Source organism: Glycine max, chromosome 8 (assembly GCF_000004515.6).
Source record: "Glycine max cultivar Williams 82 chromosome 8, Glycine_max_v4.0, whole genome shotgun sequence".
Lineage (NCBI taxonomy): Eukaryota > Viridiplantae > Streptophyta > Magnoliopsida > Fabales > Fabaceae > Glycine > Glycine max.
The window spans coordinates 43,051,453-43,065,723 of record NC_038244.2 but is presented as its reverse complement, the minus strand read 5'-3'; the positions used below and the strand labels follow the sequence as shown (position 1 = coordinate 43,065,723).

The window sequence follows — 14,271 nt, the reverse complement described above, 5'->3', positions numbered from 1 at the left end:
ATTTGTGTTCACCTATTTGTTTTCTTGTTTGTCTGTATCATTTTCTATGAGTGCAGGAAGCAAATCTAGGAGGTGCAGGAAGAAATACCAAAGTCATTATTATTAACTCAACATTTTCCGTCTCCCACACACTCCCTCTCTGGAATCAACGTTGAATAGAACGAACAAATCATATTCTAACTTTCTTTAGTTCCAATCTCCAACGTTGGATTGTTCCAACGACGATGCTGCTGTCTCTGCAACACATTTGAATACTACGCAATTTTTTTATTAAAAAAAAATGCGAAGGCTGCTCGGGAAGATTTCTGGGTTCTTGAGCAATCGAACTACGGTGGGAGTGGACAAAACAGGGAACAAATACTTCACCAGAAATGAAGAGGTTGATGGTATCAGTAAGTGTCTTTCTTTCCATTCTCTCTCTCTCTATACCCTTTTTATGTTGTTATTATTGTTATCACTGTGATTCTGTGTTTTATTGTGTTTTGAGATTCTGAGTTTGTACATGTGTAGTTTGCCTTGTATGAACTTTTTGTGCCATATAAGATTAAAAGGGTTGTTTTTTGCATTGCAATGATTAGCTCACTGTCAACACTTTACTCATACCATATACCTGATATTTTTAATTTGTTTTGCTTTTTTTTTTTGTAGATGTGGTTATGAACCAAAAAGGTTTAGTGTTAGCCAAGGGGGTTGGTCTAGTGGTCACCAAGCTAGTCTGCAGGATAAGAATGTGTATAGGAGTGGAGTATAAGGTTGGCTTGGTGGTAAAGGGTGAGAAAGGGAGGGATAGGTCGTGGGTTCAAATTCTCACATTAACAAAAACTAACAACTAGCATTTGCTGATCAGAAAATAAAAAAAGATTGTGTATATGAATATCCTCAAGTGGGAGGTCTTTGGTTCGAATCATGTGAAAATACAATCCTTGGGAAGGGGGTGAATTGGTACAAACCCCCTCCGGAATATTTCCAAAGGAGGCGACCTGTGGATTATACATAAAAAGAAAGGTTAAGTCTCGGTCTTTGAGATTGATCGAGGTGGGAGCTAACTGTGCAATTGCCATAGGTTTTTTGAGGTTATTAGTTCTTGTTCGAGGTCTACATTCTATAGCCTACCGTAGAATTTGGTGAAAACTTTGAACAAGGTTGAGACTGATCTGGTTTTAAGAAGTAAAATAATTAAATAAATAAAATTGATTTATTGGCAACTAAGTTTTGGCACTATTTTCTTTGGGTAGGTTGAACCACTTAAGAATTGATATCATTTTGGTTTGAGTGTGAATTTGGAAATTCAAAACTCAGGTTCTTTATTATTTTTTTCTTCTGTGTGTGAGTTTTGCTTTGTAGTTCATTTTACAATGAATCTGTCTGATTCTGCTATTTTGTTTTGGTTTACTAGTGAAAGAGAAAAGATGGGTGATATTTAAGGGAGAGGAGGATCCTACCTCTATTCCAGGTATATATTTTATATTGGCCATCATTCAACTGCTAAATTAGTATGCCTATTATTATAGGATGAATCCAATTATTTTATATGTTGAATTTATTCAGAAAAAAATCTATGATTTTTTATCCTATTTCCCATTCTTAATAGATAATTACTGTTTGATTATTTTAGTTGAATGGATATGTTGGCTGAATGGGCAGCGTAAAAAGGCTCCAACTCCAGAGGTAAATTGCAATACATCTATGTATATCCTTTTGCTAGTACCATAAAGTTATCCAAAGACAAAGTTATTGATGTTTCTTTACATTTTCAGATCATGGCTAGGCTAGATAACATTATGTTGCTTACAATGGTTTTCCTTTAAAGTTTTGTTTATCTTCAAGGATTGATTTGCAATTAATAAGTTTTGTTTATCTATTGTCAAAACTCTCTGACTCTTCTTTCAACTACAACAACCAAAACCTTTCTCACCAGGCAGGGATACTTACATGAATCAAAAGAGGCCATAATGTTCTACTGTGAATCATGTCTATAAACAAAACATTGGCCTCTAAATCCTTCTTAATGGTTTCACCTATATTTTTTTTTCAGTCTCCCTCTATCGATAGAGATATCCTCCTATAGTTTATTCTCCTTACTTGGGCTTCTATAGGTTTTTTCCACACATGCCCAAATCACAAAAAGTGAAATTCTACCATTTTTTCTGTTGTAGATGCTATTGTAGCTTTCTCTATGATACAGTAATGGATTCATTCCTAATCCTATTTTGTCTTATATGCCCACTCATCTAATGCAACTTTTCATCTCTGCAACATTGAGTTTATTCTCTCATTGGCTTTTCACTGCCCAAAACTTAGTCCCGTACAACATCACAGATTTTGTAGTTTTATGAAGTTTTCCTTAATAGGGCAAGGTCGCAAGAATAAGCTAATCAGATAAGACAATGTTCTTGAAACATTCTGTTATTGTAAATTCCTTACATTCAGTGCAGTCACTTTAAAAACAGCATAGGCAATTTGATTGAAACTATATGTCCATTGTTTATCAAATTGCTTCTAAGATAATAATATCTTTATAGCACCAATGACCCCAAACTAACTTCTTCAGCTTAATTATTGTAAAAAAAATAACTTACTCTGCCATGAAGAGTTCTGAAGAAGGTGCTTTGTTGACATTGGAATTATGTGACTTTAATAGTATAATCAGATGAATGTAGAAAAAGGAAGTTTAAACTTAAAGACCTGGTATTATAGTGACTGTTATTATTGGTTTTCTTTCTCTTTTTAATCATTTGGGGAAATTATTATATTTCAATTCTTTCCCCACTTTTCTTGATCTGCCTTTTACTTTTTTGGTGGTGGTTTTGGGGGGGCGGGGGGGGGGGGGGGGGGGGGGGGGGGGGTGTTAAATTATGTGATTATCTTTTGTTAATTTGCCTGCATCTTTGACTTGCTGCATTTAAATTTAGTTATTTAATTGATTAGTTTTGCATCAATTCTATGCAAAACATATTCAAGGATTGTTAACCCCTATTTGCAATGGGATACCAAACTATTAAGCTAACCCTTGTAAGTTGTAATGTTTTATGGATGTTTTCCCGCGAAGTGATTTTTTTTACAAAGTATGCTATTTCAGTATTACTTGACAATACTTTCCCCTTCAGGAAATGATGGAATTGGAAGCAAGACGTGAATGTGTTAGACAGAATGTTGCTCGTATGTGCCAATTATACTTCCACGTTTGCAAATCAATTTGAATTGAATACTTTGCTCTGATTTAGTTATATTCTCACTTAACCTTGTCCTCAGCATTTCATGTGATAGTTCTAATTCTAAATATAATGAAACAACATTATTGGCCAAGTTTAGTTCTTTACAGAGACCTTAACACAAACTCTTTTTTTTCCCACAAAGTTCTCAAGAAAGAAGAAGAAAGGATAGCCAAAGAAGGAAGCAAAGGAAAACGTGTCAGCACTGGTCAGATGCTTAAAATTTTATTGGTTTTTCTATGTTCTTCTTCACTTATTCTTGGAAGTTATTGATTATTTTATAATTGCCATACAGGAAAAGTCAGTGGTCCAGACTTGAAAAGTTTTATTCAGCAATTTCCAGTTCCTTCAGAAGGTTATCTTACTATTATAGTATTATGTTCTTTTTGACAGAAATATTGAGTTCTTTTTGTTTTCTTTTTGAAACAAAAACTATTTGGATAAACTGAAATTAAGCATATAAAGTGGTTATCTTGATTTTGAGGGAGTAAAATGTTCCCCTAGCAAAATAAAACAAATAGAATTTTTATTATTCCATGCAAATGATTATGTTTACTTTTGCTTGTTCATAAATAGCATTCTGAGATTTTTTTATCCTAGCCCTTGTAAAAGAAGAGATAATGCCTTCCAGAAACAGGGGATTCTTGCTATACATCTATAATTTACCTATTCTTTGAAACTCCACTCTAGGTAAAGAGGTTGAAGAATCACCTAGTGCAATGGATGGCTTAAGGTGAGTCTTTTGAAATTGACTGTTTTTTTGTTTTTAATGCATGGCCTTTGTAGTACTTACTATCTTGCAGTCTCTGACCAGCATAATAACGTTCATTCTTTTCTTATGTCTAATTTAGTTACCAGAATTTGATGGCGATTTATCCTTTTATTAAAATATTGTTAGGAAGTCGTTTAGCTGTATTCTGTTTATTACTGTCACAACATTTTAGTAGTCTTATCTCATTAGGTGAAGTGAGTTGCATGAATTGTATTAGGCCATTGGACTTGGTTAAAAACCAAATTCTCAAGGCTATCATTCGCAATGACATATATTTTTAACAAACTTCCAAACATAACTTGAGGAATAAAATCTAATTAGCGAGTAAATCCAGTGAGACTGTATACAAACTCTTAGGTTATACAGTAAAAACAATTCATTTCTGATAATGTAATCTGGAAATGACTTTCTTTGATTGAAGGATTTTGATCTTCATTGTCATGGTCTTGAAGTCCATATTTGTTGCCTTGTTCTGTTTTAGATGTTCTTTAACCTGCAACTGTTGTTAATGTCTTCTATTTGCTGTGAAACCATATTTTTTTCTTTTGCAAAAACTAGTTTAGGTGTAGTTATTCAACTTAACAGTAATTATGTGATTGTTTTGCAGGAATCCTCAGGATGGCTTAGCCGAGAAAGAAAAAGATGAGTCTGAGTAAGTCCAGATGTGCATACTCTTCAGTCAATGAACATTATAATTGAGCAAAGCTTCTATTAATTTTAATAATTTTAGTTAATAAACCAAAATCTATGTTAAATGGTTTTTATCAGAAATACCATTCCCCTAGTTTTCAACCCTGATATCTGTTTGTAAAATTTTCAGGTCTTCAGAGCCAACAGGATCTGGTGCATCTTTTAGACCAGGAACTTGGCAACCTCCAACTTGAGCTTTCATCACAACCAAGGGCCTTGCTGAGCTTGTATTAGCCATGCGCTGTTTTGAAAAATCCAGGCGTGATATATATTTCTCCCTCAAGAATTTTGATATAATTCATGTGTTATCAAGTTTCTAGAAATCTTAATTCATTGATAAACCTTTGCTTAAAGAATATGGCCAATAAAACAACCTGCTTTATGCATTTGCAATGAGTTTGCTTACTGTAGTGAGTAAAGGGGATGTTTGGTTTGGTTGTTTTCTATTTTCATTTTCACTAAAAATAAAAAATGATGATGGAAATGTGCTTGGTTGGATTTCTGTTTTCATTTTTAGTGAAAATATTTTTTCAAACAAACCAAAAACTGGAAACAATAAAATCTCGTTTTCAATTGAAATCAGGAACCTTATTTTGGGTAAAATGAAAACGCAGTGACAAGGAATGTAATTTTAAGCAAATCTAAAAATAATGTTTTTATTTCTTGAAAGCAGAAGAAAACAAGAAGTCAAACCAAACATGTTTTCAGAATTCTAATCTTTTGAAAATGAAAATAGTTTTCAAAAAATAAAAACAAAAAATGAAAATACAAACCAAACACACCCTTAGTTCTTCCCAAATAATCTTTGGGTTTGGATGCATTATGAATTGCCCTCAAATCTCAGTTTTGTTAACCTTGCATCTCATTAAGAGAAAGGTATTTAACTCAAATCAAGATTAGTTACCTTAGAGTCGTTTGGTTAGAAAAAATGGCTTTTGTTTTTATTTTTTGCTTTCACTTTTTTATTATTTTTCTTTTTTATTTTCAATATTATATACAAAACTTATGTAAATAGGAAATAAAGATAACATAAGACAACATTTTCTATTTCATATAATATAAACGTTTGTAAAATGTTATAAAATAAGAATAATATAATTATATATAGTCACAGTAAAAACATAACTCAAAATTCATCTCAATTCTTATATTATAGAATTTTTTTTTCATGAATGAAATAATGTGGTTGTATGTAAAAAATGGATTTGGTGTAATAAGTTTTATAGTTTAAATATTATGCAAATTATATAGTGGATAGACATGTCTAGGATGATGCGAAATCAAAGACGATCACTTGCGTTGGAGGGTGAGATGTCACTTTCATTAATGTGTGTGATCTCGTGTGTGAAAATGAGTAATGGATTTGTGAGAAGGGAAGAAAGAGAGAAGAGGAGAATTAAGTAAATTAGAAAAGAGATAAATAAAAGAAAAAGAAGATTATCTCACACAACAAATCTACGATCCTAGAGATGGTATGTAATTCAGTTCTTATTTTTCTTACCATGATTCTTAAATTTGACCATTCAATTTAATTTAGTTCTAACTTGATTTTACCATAATGCATTATTATCTTGTAGTACTTTTCTGACCGTAGATTCAACTCTTACTCTCAAGATCAAATAGATAAAAACCAGGGAAGAGTGGTCTTCCTACGTGTTCAATCATTGTACCTATTTTCTTCTTTACAGGTATAATGTGTATAGAGAGCAAGAAATTAGCTTCTCTGTTGTCTCTTTTTAAGTTTTTCATTCGTTTTTATGATTTTCATGGAGTGTGTTCATCATTAAATATTAACACAACTGTTATACGTCGTTTTGATTGGACAGGACAACTTAAAAAGGGACAACAGAAAAGTCAGATCCTAAAGAGCAGTTTGTTGCTCTTCTATTAGTGTGGACTTGAGTTTTTTAAGAGACAAGGCTGGCAGGCAGCATTAGGATCATCATCTTATTTGTTCTGTCAATTGAATCCTAGGATTCCAAGACATTAACGTTTTTATTCAGATATTTCTTTTGAGAATGTGTAGAGCATGGCGCAGTGGAAATTCCTGCAATGTCCATGAATCTGTATCTAGACCGGGTATTTCATGGATTAGTTTTTAACTTTGGAATTGAAGTGAATGGATTTAGGCCTTTTCTTGACGTTTCCCCCTGTACCATGTACTAAATTACTAAGAGTCCATTTTAGTGAAATTCTCAAAAAGCACTTCCGTAGAAAAAAAAAATAAGTTTCTCGAAGAACGGCTAAAATTCTTATTAAGGGAATCCTACACTAGGCAAAACGACATATAGAGGGCAATTTTTTTTCAAAATTATTAAATGGAGGTAATATTTAAATTAATAACTCGAAAGAGATAAGTATTAAGTTATCTTACACTTTCTGAATTGAAAGTCATAAATAGTGTTATGATTTTTTTTTATTTTTCATTGAAGTCATAATTTTTTTTAAAAGGGAGTTTTTTTTTTTCTTTTTCCATTGAAGTTGTAAAATAATTTACAACTTGATTTTTTTTTCAACACGACTTTAAAGTTGTAAGGGATTTTTTTTTAAGTCATAAATATTTTTTATTTTAATTATTTAATGAATTAATGTTTAACAAAGAAGTAATAACACATGACACAACCTTATGTTTTTTATTCACAAAACATTAGTAAAAAAAATTAAATCTTTTGTTAAACAAAATATTTTAATATTTTTTATTTAAGTTTAAGTCTTTTGCATTATTTTTTAATTTATAAAACAAATAATAATTCTTAACATCATTAAAAAATATATAGAAAATATTAATTAAAATTAAAAAAGAAAATATACATTAATTCACTAAATAATTAAAATAAAAAAATATTTATGATTTTTTGAAGAAAAACAATCCTTACGAATATAAAGTCGTGCTAAGGAGAATAAAAAATTAAAGTCATAACTTTATGAGTTCAATGGAAAAAAATATCATATGACTTTAAAGTCGTGTTAAAAAAATAAAGTCATAAACTATTTTACTATTTCAATGAAAAAAAAATATTCCCTTATAACTTTAAGGTCGTGTTTAAAAAAAAAAAAATTGAAGTTGGAAAATTTTTTACGACTTTAATGAAAAAAGAAAGTTGTAATATGATTTATGACTTTCAATTCAAAAGTAATAGGTTATTTTAGACTTATATATTAATTTAAATTTTATCCCATTTAATAATTCTGAAAAAAAAAATTTACTCCCCTCATTCGTGAGTATCCGTCCATATCTTTCACTTAATGTCTTGTGTATCTGTATAGAAGTTGTGCTAGGGTTCAAACCTAAGTGTGAGTTTTATATAGTGGAAAGAAAAAAAAAATATTAAAGAAATATTTGAATAAAAGTATAGATGTGAGACAGACACTAATATTAAAAAATTATTTTCCTTTTCATTCTATTTCTTATCTCCCAAAACCATCATGATTTAGAAAACACAATACATTATAAAAATCATGTCACTATCATTATAAAAAGGCTTAAATATATTTTTAAAATTTTTGTTCATGTAAATTTTTTTTCATTTTTGTCCTAGTAAGATGTGTCTGCTTTATTTTCTATCCTTAAAATATTTTAGATAAAACTTTAAAAAGTAAAAAAAATATTTTGAAAAGTAAAAAGAAAAACACAAAAGTACTCTAAGAACTGAAAAAACAATAACATTTTATAAGGACGAAAACATATATATATATATATATATATGAAAATAAGATGATTAAATCTTGATCATATAATAAAATATTAACCATTAAAATTTAATTACATATAAATAATTAAAAACTCATGTGACTTTTTAATTATTTCAAAGAGTTAAAAAGATTGGAGTAAAAAAAACAGTGTAAAAAAAAAGTCTACAAATCCTATAGGTCTCATTCCTTTGGTTTTAATTATTAATTATTATCTTAAAATAATGAATTGAGTTATAGACATTATATATGCTATTATTTTTTAGGCCTTTCTACCCATTTTATAAAGTGTTTTCTAGGTGTAACAACGACTATCCAAATTTGAGAGATCTTTTCTCAAACCCAAATGCATTTTTTTACGTCTTATTGTAATTGGTTTGTCTGAAAATATGCATACCCATATTGGTAACGGTCTCTGACCCTATCTAATAATCGTCTTTTATTTATACTTCTAAATTGAATTATAATAATTTTTAAGAACTAAATATGTTTCTAATTTTTATAATATATTTTATGCTTTTAATTCCTATTATTTTTCTTATAATTCTGGTCCTTATACAATTTTATTTTGCAATTTTAATCCTTGTCACTATTTACCGATGCCGTATCAAATAGCATTTTAAAAATAATTCCTTTAAAAAAACATTTTTAAAATAAGAGAGGTCGATATAAAAAATTTACAGTTTAATAAGGACTTAAAATAACGACTATTATTGCAGTAAAAAAAAATAACGACCATTATGGAATCAAACCATAACACAAAATTTGATAGGAGCTAAACAACGTTTTTTTTTTTATAAGAACAAAAATCATAAAACGGGTACATTACAAGAACTAGAAGTATTTAAGCAATTTAAAAAATATATAAGATTGTTTTTAAATTCTGTAAATCAAAACTAAACTCTAATTTTAAAACTATTAATATAATAGTTTATTTGTTATATTTTTGTATTTTATTTATAAAATTAATTTGTGTTCTTAGCATGAAGAACTAATAAGTTGAATAATCAAAGGCAAAAGGAAGAAGCAAAACCAAACGCAGTGCGTGTGTTCTTCTCTGAAGTCTGAACCATTCGTTCCTCTCTCATAACATGCCCTCTGCTCAGGATCCATTTTACGTTGTCAAGGCCGAGATTCAAGATTCTGTAACTTTCTTTTTCTCAATTCACCTAGGGTTCGCTTTTAGTCTAATTCGGATAAGAAATTTTCAATTTTCCTTGAATAATTTGTGCTCTATATTTGATTGATTGAATGCTATTTTTTTAAAAAAAAAAAAATTTGCTTTAGTGGTGTTATAGTTGTTTAGATTTCATTTTCTTGTCTCTTAGGTTATTAATCTGATTAGGCTTTTTCCTACGTAAATTTGGGATTTTTTAAGGAAACCCAATTCCGATCTGTGGCTTTATAGTGTGTACACTGCACGATTTCTTGTGGGCGTATATGTGATTGGAGCAGAGAGCACTGGAAAAAAAATTACTATATGTGGATTTGGGGTTTTGATTAAAATTTGAAGTGGGATCTGCAACTGAAACAGGATATTATGCTAAACAGAAATGTGAATTGATGAATTGTTGTGGTGTTAGGATTTGTGTTTTGATGGGATCAGTATTCAGTTTTTTTCTTCTTTTTTTTTTTTTTTTTTGAAGTGGGAATGTGTTTATTTGATTGTCTGATTATTTGTTAATTTCTGTGAAGATTGATAAGCTGCAATCTACTTTTCACCAATGGGAAAGCAAGTCTGGAGCTGCGGAACAAGGACATCTTACAAAGGAGGTTCTTGCTGGATGCGAAAGCATAGAGTGGCAGGTAGACCTATTGTGTGCATATGCAGAATCAATGACAGAATGGATTATTGTTAGATGAGCTTTTTCATTCTTCGAACATGTTCTTGCCATAAGTTGCATGAATTCAGAATTATTAGACTTTAGACATGCTCTTTGGTGGCTTTTGGTGCTTCAATACTTGGTGATTTCTTGGCTGGAAGGACTTGAATGATTTCGTTTAACTCTCTAAAATACTTCAATCCTTACCTTTTGGAGTTCCTCGATTTTGGGGTACTTTGAAGGAAAAAGAAACCAGGTTATTTGAATGCCATTGGAAATGTTTCTAAATTTAATCTAAATATCATTTTTTGGAATACTATATTTTATAAGGTTAATATATCTGATTGTTAATGAATATTAAGTTTGTAAAAATTATCGTATCTAGTTAATTAATTAATTTCATTTAACTCTTCTTTTCCTTGCCCTTTATAAACAATAAATGCGGGAGAGAGAACAGATTGAGTTGAGGTGGAGAGAACAAATCGTGTTCCAGAAACTTATTTTCAGAATGTATAAAAATATTAACTTCCAAAATTTAAATTCTGGAACTATGAATTTTTTTTGTTTTTTCTTAGTTCCAGAATTTAAATTCTGGCAGTCATTTTTTTACTGTTCCGGAATTTAAATTCTAGAACAATGAAACTACACCTGTTGATAAAGGGAATTATTGGGAAAAAATACAAAAAATTAAGGGGTATGAATAGAAAAAAGTGGGGGGGAGGTGCCAAAAGCAATCCCCTTAAAATAGAGTTGGATGGGAAGATTTTGATTTTCACACATCTATGCTTGGTAAGGAGTGGAAAATGGATAGAAAGTCACTTCAGTATTTTTTATGCTCTATACAAAAGTCCGATGATTGTAAGAGTGGAGCAAAAATGATTTTCCCTCAATCACTTTCAACTATTTTATTATTTTGTAGTACTAAGCTAGTTTAAAGTGATTTTCATCCAAATTTTACCTGCTTTGACAAGCATACTCTCAGTCTATTATTCCCTCAATTGCTGAAGTCTGATTTTTTGATAGAAAGGTAGATGAATTGGATAAAGCAATTGCTGTAGCGTCTAGAGATCCTTCTTGGTATGGGATTGATGAAGCTGAGGTTGAAAGCCGAAGGAGATGGGCAAGCAGTGCTCGTTCTCAGGTATCCAAAAGTTTTATAGGGAAGACAGTAATTTTTTTGAATCTAAACATACAGCTGCTGTTTATTATCATTATTTCCTTATTGACATCATGCATAAAAGATTCCTTTTTGACATTATTAGGTTGGCACAATGAAGAAAGCAATGGAATCTGGCAAGGGCTCAAGTACCACAAGCCATGCTAGTGTAAATGGGATGCGCCGAGAACTGATGAGGCTACCAAATTCTCATCAAACTGATAGCTCCAACCAGTATGCTGCCAGAGATAATGATGATTTCATACAATCAGAATCAGATAGACAGACGCTTCTTATAAAGTACTTTCCCTCCTCTCTCTTGCTTATAGAACTGGATTTTGCATGTCTTTTGTTCAACTATGGCATAACACTATTTTTTTTAATCGACTTTTGCATATCTTTGTGAGATTAAGCTCTAATAGTAGCCATTTTTCTTCAATATTTGGTGGACAAGAATGACTTTTTGTTTGGTTGAGACCTCTTAAGTGGATTGAATTATATCGGTCAGTCCTCCCACATGCTTTCTAAGACATGAGTGAAATGCTTTCTATTTAGATGAAACTTGTACAGAAGTATTTTTTTGAGCTACCCCTATTGAATAAACTTTGATGTTAAATTTAAGTGATTATTCTGTGTCTGTATGATTGCATGCAAATTTTCTACTCTCATCATTGTAGATTTTTCTTTGTGAAGAAATTTTCTCATTATCATTTTTTAGAATTAGAGCAATGTTTGGATCTACTCTTGGTATTTACTTAGACTAATTAATTACTGAAATGGTTGATTCCTTTTTTCTTTCTTGTGGAACCAAAAAGAAAAAAAGAATAAAGCCAATTGTAGGTAACCTTAACAAAGGAAAAATCATGAAATACACTGCTCAAGAAATTAGAAAACCTTATTCCCATGGTTATCCTTTCTGGAAATACAATCTGCCTCTGGTTGCTATTTTTGTTCTGATTTATATTATATCTATTGTGGTGATAGGAGACAGGATGAGGAATTGGATGAGCTCAGTGAAAGTGTACGAAGAATCGGAGGTGTTGGACTCACAATACATGATGAACTCACTGCACAGGTAATGGTTTGAGAGGTTTTACCTCCATGATTCTTGCTATTTTGCTTCAAAAATGTTGACGACTAGGTAGTAGCACTTTGGTCTTTTATGTGTTTCCTTCAATTTTCTTGAATAAAAGTATTTTTCTTTTTCTGTTTTTTTTTCTAACTCAATCAATTTTATTTGTCTGAAATTTCTGATTCTTAACACTGTCAAAATCTTAATGCTTCAGGAAAAGATTCTAGATGAGCTTGGTTCTGAGATGGACAGTACAACAAATCGTCTTGATTTTGTCCAAGTAAGTTTCTGTGTCTATTTATCATTTCTCCTTCAAATCTTCTAGTTTGATTTTATCTTTTCATTCTTTTGTGAAATTTATTATTTGAAAGGCAAAAATTTCACCTCTAGGATTGCTGTCATTGATTAATAATATTTAAAGGAAAAAAATATTGTAAAGTTGATTGTGATATTATATATCTTGAAGAGGTGAAATGTTGCTCTTCTATTATGTTTGCAGAAAAAAGTGGCAATGGTTATGAAGAAGGCTAGTGCAAAGGGTCAGATCATGATGATATTGGGTTTGTTGGCCCTGTTCATCTTCCTCTTTATCTTAGTATTCTTCACCTAGTCATTGAGATGGGACCAGTCTCTCTGCTGTTTGTACATGAAAAGAGATCTCATTTTTTTTTGTTGAGATTCAAGATTAATAATAGACATGCATTTAACTATTCAGTTAAATGTAAGTCATTTTGTGCTATGTATGTTTCTGGAAGGTTGTAGAAAGTTCTGATTGTGATGAAAATGGGAAGCAAATAGTTAAGGATTTATAGTAGGATTTTGATTCTTGACACGGTTGATTACGTGAATGATGCTAGTGATATTCGTTGCTTAAACCATTTTTCTGCTGCATGTATTGTTTATTTATTGTTTGTCATTGCTTTGCAATTGTAAATATAGGGACACAAGATAGTCTTGCAGTGGAATTTATTAAGTAGATTTTAAAATAGTAAAATATATCTATTTGATTTCTGAAAAGCAAATTTAGTTTGGTTCCTAGTGTTCATGTGTTTCAAATATCTACCATGAAGTTTTTGATGTGGTATGTTAAGCGCTAATGTGGTACTTACATAGTAATCTACATATCAAATGTGGTACTTTTGTTGGCAAAATGCACAGATGCTAAATGACATGATTTAACTTTGATAAGTACCTACTGTAAATAGGGGTGGTTGACGATGTCTTTTATTTTCTCAAATCTTAAAACACGAAAGTTTTCAAATGAATGAACTTTTCAAATAATATTTTAAATTACTATCATGAGGCAGCAAGGAGATTAAATTTTCAAATAATAATTTTGAAATTACAGTTGAAACTCATAATAAAAAAATAGTTTTATTTTGTAAATTAGAATACTGAATTGTGAAAGTGAAATTCGTATTCTTTCAATTGGACATTTTCAATATTTTATTCTTCTTTAGAGGTGTAATTTACATTACTAGCCAAAAAAACCATATATTAGACATCTCCAACTCATACTTTTATCTTTATTTATATATTTAATTTTGTTAACGATTATCTCTTTTAATTTACCTTCCTTTATTTTCATATCTAAACAAACATCTACATTTTTTTAAAAAGAACTTGTTAACAACTTAATGTTATATGATACTTTAAGGATATATTTGATAAAATTAATTGAAAAGTTAGGTGGAAGTTGAAAAAATTAGAAGTGAGTAGTTGAATATTAAATTAGAAGTGTTCGATAAGATTAACTGTTAAAATACTTGAAAAGTTTAAAATGATATAAATAAATATATTTATATTCTATTATTTTATGTTATATTTTTTCATTTTAAGTATTTTATTATTAATCT

The 14,271-nt window shown here is 30.2% G+C and overlaps 2 protein-coding genes across 2 annotated transcripts; both read left to right on the top strand.

The window, feature by feature from the left end:
- The first annotated feature begins 130 nt into the window (after positions 1–130).
- LOC100786583 (NDUFA12 domain-containing protein) lies at positions 131–5,059 on the top strand. Its single transcript, NM_001255562.2, has 9 exons — positions 131–392; positions 1,397–1,453; positions 1,616–1,668; positions 3,108–3,159; positions 3,358–3,420; positions 3,508–3,567; positions 3,903–3,945; positions 4,592–4,636; positions 4,805–5,059. The coding sequence occupies exons 1-9, from the start codon at positions 281–283 to the stop codon at positions 4,866–4,868; spliced, it is 549 nt and encodes a 182-aa protein (NP_001242491.2). The 5' UTR covers positions 131–280; the 3' UTR covers positions 4,869–5,059.
- Positions 5,060–9,360: 4,301 nt separating this feature from the next.
- Positions 9,361–13,245, top strand: LOC100787129 (syntaxin-61-like). The gene is given in 7 exon segments (NM_001254321.2): positions 9,361–9,509; positions 10,060–10,170; positions 11,215–11,328; positions 11,450–11,643; positions 12,328–12,418; positions 12,630–12,695; positions 12,915–13,245. Coding segments are annotated over 7 exon segments (741 nt in total). The 5' UTR covers positions 9,361–9,455; the 3' UTR covers positions 13,026–13,245.
- The last annotated feature ends 1,026 nt before the right edge of the window (positions 13,246–14,271 follow it).